Source organism: Geospiza fortis, unplaced genomic scaffold, assembly GCF_000277835.1.
Source record: "Geospiza fortis unplaced genomic scaffold, GeoFor_1.0 scaffold32, whole genome shotgun sequence".
NCBI lineage: Eukaryota > Metazoa > Chordata > Aves > Passeriformes > Thraupidae > Geospiza > Geospiza fortis.
In genome coordinates this window covers 1,162,402-1,167,979 of record NW_005054428.1, presented here as the reverse complement: position 1 = coordinate 1,167,979, position 5,578 = coordinate 1,162,402, and the positions used below count along the sequence as shown (strand labels likewise).

Sequence of the window (5,578 nt, the reverse complement as noted above, 5' to 3'; positions counted from 1 at the left end):
ATGCCCAGCTCTGCTGAGAGCAGGAGCAGCATCTCCTGGAGGGGAGCAGCTCTGGGTGCTGCTGGGTCTGGCAGTGATGCCACACTTGCCCTCACTGAGAACTCTGTTCAGTAATGAGCCTCTCTCCTGTGCTCGGAGCAGCTGAGCCAGACTCGCAGCCCTTTCAAACCCAGCTGCTGCAAACTTCAAAGTCTCCTCTGCTTTTGTGCACCCAAGGCTTTGGCAGCAGCCTCTGCCTAGGAGAAAAGCCCATCTAGGCTGTGCTTGGTTGATAATTAGAGCTGAGACTAATATATCCCAGAGAGATGCCCAAATTTTGCCCGGACGAAGGGATTGCAGCAGCCTGAGGGCAAATGCAGGTTAATGACTTGCATTAAAAGGGAGCAGTTGCAGCTCTTGCCCTGTTGGGTGCAGGAGAACCCTGGGAGTTGGGGTCTGATGTGCATTCAGTGATTATTTTCAGTGGTTAAATCACTCCTTGCCTACCTGTCTGTGCCTGCTGAGGCACCACAGGCACCACCTTCGTGGCACTGATTCATTTGCTGCAGGTTTTTTTCCATTTTAGCTGGCACTGCTCATGAATTTCCAGGGTGGAAGGTAAGAAATGAGTGGTTGCTGCTGCAGATGTGAGTAGGAGAAGCAGATCAGCCTCTCTGATTCTGTAAATCCAGCAGGGATGGGCTTTGGGGTGAGATACAAATCCAGGTCAGGTTCAGCATCTGCCTGGAATTAGCCAGCACCTCCCTGCTGAGCACAGAACTGGGCACCTCAGTCCTAAACCTGGGCAAAGCACAGCAGTTAAAACCAGAATAATATAATGACAGTAACTTCTTACATGTTTGAAACATGAATTTAATATTTGGCACAAAACATGGAATGAACGTTCTGAAGTGTGGATGTGGGAGCAGGAGCTCATCCAGCTCCTTGACATCCTGCAGGATTCAGCTGAGCCTGGTACTGTAAAAATCAAGAAGAAAGGAGCAAAAACCAAAAGGAAATGGGACTTCCAGGATTTTCCCCTGTTGTCACAGCCAGGCTAACACTGAGCACTGCTTTCACCTCTCTTTTTGTGTCATCCCTCATTTTCCATGGAGTCACAGATTTGGGCAGATCCCAAGTGCTGAGATTCTCTCTTTAAAAAGAAAATATCCTGTTTTTACTCCAGGCATGACCAAGGTTCTCTGAAGATTTGTTTATTGCAGTGTCACACCTGACTCTGGCTCTGCCTGAGCTATCCCTGCTGTGGGGAGGGAGCCTTGGAATGGGGATGTATTTGGGAATCAAAGGGAACACTTCTGCTTTTCTGCTGACCTTTCCTAAAGATATCAAACAGTCATATTAAAAAATATTATTGGATTCCCATCTGTGTTATTGGGTGGGAAGGGCTCCTCCCTCCAGCACTGAGAGCTTCCTCAGCATTATTCTAACTGGGATTATTTAAGGAGAGAGCCTGCCATTCTGCTATCTCCAAATTTCTGTGCTGTCCTGAGACCTGATAAACACAAGGAATCTTCAAAAGTGAGGCTTTTTCTGCTGCTCTCCAGGGTTATTATTATTATTATTTTTAAGCCTCTTAAGTTTGAGGAGGGGATGTGAAGTTTGAGGAGAGGATGTGGGAAGGGACAGGATGGTGCACTCTTTTAGGGGAGATTTGCAAATGCAAAGCAGGGCTGGAAAAAGCATTTTAATACTTGAGGGTTGATGCACTCCAGCTGTGAAGAGGTTTGGTAATTGAGGAGCTGAAGGTGGATGGCAGTGAGCTGTGAATGTCAGCTGGGATGAGAAGTTATCTCTGTGCTTCAAACAAGGCTCCTCTGTTGGGATTGGAGATTTTTGTTCCTTCTCTGTAAAACCAGGGCACACCAATAAAAACATGGAATCACTGCTGGCGGAGTTTGACCTCGTGCAGTGATGAAATTCCAGGTCTGACTTGAAACTTCATAAAATGTGTGACCCAAATGCCAAATCCCTCTGTGTTTGCAGAGGGTTTCACACAGATCCCATCAAACCAGCCACGATGAGCAGAGTTTTTGGGGTGCCCCTTGCCCCCCCAGGAGCTCACCCTGCCCTGCTGTGTTCCAGGTCCAGCTGTGGTGCCTCACCAGTACTATGGAGTCACTCCCTGGGGAGTTTATCCTGCCAGCCTCTTCCAGCAGCAGGCGGCCGCCGCCGCCGCCGCCACCAACTCCGCCAGCCAGCAGAGCACGCAGCAAACGCAGCAGGGCCAGCAGCAGGTAAGGCTGGCTCCTCCTGCCCAGGGACACCTGGGCTCTGGCTGGGGAATGACCCCCAGGGATTGGGGATGGCAGCCCCTGGCCCTGCACAGACCCCCAGCAGTCCCAGCCTGGGCATCCCTGGGAGCGCTGTCCAAACTCTGCAGCCTCTGGGCTGTCCACACCCTTTCCCATGCCCATTCTATTCCCATGTCCATGCCCATTCCCATGCCCCCATTCGCATTCTCATTCCCATGCCCATTCCCAAGCCCATGCCCATTCCTGTGCCCCTTTCCATTCCCATGCCCATTCCTGTACCCATTCCTATGCCCCCATTCTTGTGCTCATTCCCATGCCCATTCCCATTCCTGCGCCCATTTCCATTGCCATGCCCATTCCCATTCCTATGCCCCTTTCATGCCCATGCCCATTTCCATGCCCATGCCTGTGCCCACTCCCGTGCCCATTCCCATGCCCATTCCCATTCCTGTGCCCACTCCCATGCCCATTCCCACTCCCGTGCCCACTCCCATGCCCACTCCCATGCCCACTCCCATGCCCACTCCCATTCCCCTCCCCATTCCCACTCCCATGCCCACTCCCATGCCCACTCCCATGCCCACTCCCATGCCCACTCCCATGCCCACTCCCATGCCCACTCCCATGCCCACTCCCATGCCCACTCCCATGCCCACTCCCATGCCCACTCCCATGCCCACTCCCATGCCCACTCCCATGCCCACTCCCATGCCCACTCCCATGCCCACTCCCATGCCCACTCCCATGCCCACTCCCATTCCCATGCCCATTCCCATGCCCATTCCCATTCCCATGCCCATTCCCATGCCCATTCCCGCTTCCATTCCCATTCCCTCTGGGGAACAGCATCAGGGAGAATGTCTTCCCCGGAAGGGTGTTGGGTCAGTGTAAGGGGTTGCCCACTGGAGTGGAGTCCCTGTGCCTGGAGGTGTTTAAGGAGAGCCTGGATGTCACTTTGTCACTCAGTGCCGTGGGCTGGGTGACAGGGTGGTGTCAGCTCACAGGTTGGACTCGGTGATCTCAAAGGTCTTCTCCAGCCCAGTTGATTCTGTGGAAAACCCATCCCCAGCCTCCCCTGACACAGCTGCAGCCATTCAAAACCCTGATGTTTCCCGTGACTGATCCTGACCTCTGCTCTGGGTGGTTCTAAATGAAGAGAAAACCCTTTGGCCTGTTCTGAAGACAAAGGGACAGGAGCCACTTGTACATTTGTAATTTGATTTATCCATCATGCACATGGAGAGTGGCACATGAACCTGGGTGGTGATGAATTGTTGTCAGAGCTTTGGGGATCACCAGTGGGTCAGGCTGGAAGGGCCTGAGCTGTGCAGCAGCAAAGCCCTGGTGCTGTTGGTGTGTGAGGGGGAGTCACCAGGAACCAGAGCTGGGCTTCAGTCCCCTCAGCAGCTCTCCTGTCTCATCCTTGGTTATGGCAGAATAAAGAGCTACTGGCAGCTGAATTTCTCTGCTCAGAAGCTGAAAACCCTTTGAAAACCAAACCCCAGTGTCAGGAGGTGTTCTGAGGCCTTTGCAGATGCAGCAGGCATGAGCTGAGAGGCTATTAAAATAAAATATCTCAGTGCCAGTGGCCTTTATGGGATGTTTCATTACTTTTATGGCCGTGGAGCAGGCGTGAGTGGGGTCGGGAGCGGGGTTTGGAATGCAAACCTTGCTCTGAGGGGATGCAGCAGGGATTGTTTGCATTAAAAGTGCTGAGGCAGAGGCTTTGGGAACCTGGAGCACTGAGTGTGGACACTTGATTTGTCACCCTTGTGACATCTTAATAGTGTGTTAATAAACCCACCAGCATTCCAGTGCTGCAGTCTGCACCCCCTGGAATTCTTGGCTCCCAGAGATTCCCTGGGCTGGAGGGTTCCTGTCAGTGATGGAGAGAGCCAGGGAGATGATTCAGTATCAGAATCTGACTTTATTGTGGGATACAAACACTTAGGTACCATTTTAGGGAGACTGGTAATGTGTACTGCAGTGATTAGGTTAAAATCACATCCACAAACTTATGCATATAACAACATCTCTTACTTGCAGAGTTTAATGGGATTTTCTTTTTCTGGTAAATCCATCTGATTGAATCTTCTTGCAATCCAGGTCTAATTTTCAAAGTTCCATTTGCTTTTGCCAAGGCTTCCTGTTATCAAATCTCTTCTGTCAGCCAGGTCCAAAGTCCATCATCTCTCTCGTGTCCCCCAACATTCCAGTAGCTTCCTGTGCAGGCTCTGGCAGGCTTGGGGAGCTCCTGCCAGTCAGTGAACCTGGGCATCCTCCCCAGCCTCTCTGTGCACAGGCAGTGTTTCCTGTTAATAACTCAAGCAGGTGGCACCCACGATGTCACCTCTGCAGCAGGATGTGCTGGGGACACGGGGCTGGCTCCTTTCATAAGCTGAGCTTGCAGGTTCCTGCACCAGCTCTGAGCGAGGCTCTGCCAAACCAAGCCTGGCCCAGGTCATTGCAGGGTGGCCGCTCTGCCATTGTCCCTGCTGAGGGACTCCACCACAGCAGCTCATCCCTGCAAACCCCACTGTGGGCTCTGTGGTCATGGTTTCCTGTAGTTTAAGTCTTGTGTCACCAGGTCTGTGCCCTCCACAGGGGCTGGTGGCTTGGAGACACCCAGGTCACCTCCTGTCAGCCACCCCCAGCTCCTGAACTGGGCTGTGTGAGGTTTCTGCTCAGAGGGCTTTTAGTGGGGCTGTGGTGACAGGGTGGGCAGCTGGGGTGGGCAGATGGCTGGTACACACTTCTGGCACAGGATGAGTGTGGGAGGTGGGATCAGGGAGTTGAAAGGTTGGAGAAGCTCTCTAAAGATCATCGAGTCCAGGCATTAACCCAGCACTGACCCCTGTTGCAGGCACCACTCTGTGTGTTCTGCACACTTCAGGGATGGGGACTCCACCACTGCCTGGCCAGCCAAGGCCTGAGCACCCTTCAGTGAAGGAATTTACCCTCGTGCCCACCCTGAGCCTGCCCTGGCCCAGCCTGAGGCCGTTCCCTCTGCTCCTGTCCCTGTTCCCTGGAGCACAGCCCGACCCCCCCGGCTGTCCCCTCCTGGCAGGAGCTGTGCAGAGCCACAAGGGCTCCCTGAGCCTCCTTTGCTCCAGGCTGAGCCCCTTCCCAGCTCCCTCAGCCTCTCCTGGGGCTCCAGACCCTTCCCAACCCCATTCCCTTCCCTGGACGCGCTCCAGCCCCTCCAGGTCCTTTTTGAATGTGAAGAAAAGTGAATTAAGAGCAAAGGAGAGAAGTTTCCCCCCTGGTGCTGCTCCTGCTCCTGCCTGGTGACAGTGGCTGGGTCCCGAAAAAGCCAGAGGGCGGGG

At 53.4% G+C, this 5,578-nt stretch overlaps 1 protein-coding gene and 1 non-coding gene across 2 annotated transcripts in view; both read left to right on the top strand.

Moving 5' to 3' along the window:
- PUM1 (pumilio RNA binding family member 1) overlaps nucleotides 1-5,578 on the top strand; it is a 91,081-nt gene that overhangs the window by 49,712 nt on the left and 35,791 nt on the right. Inside the window, exon 9 of the mRNA XM_031061868.1 lies at nucleotides 2,083-2,348. Within this exon, the coding sequence (XP_030917728.1) occupies nucleotides 2,083-2,348 (266 nt within the window). The remainder of the gene's footprint in view (nucleotides 1-2,082; nucleotides 2,349-5,578) is intronic.
- On the top strand, nucleotides 67-151 carry LOC115948553. Its single transcript, XR_004082364.1, has one exon. It is a non-coding gene; the product is annotated as a small nucleolar RNA SNORD103/SNORD85 (small nucleolar RNA).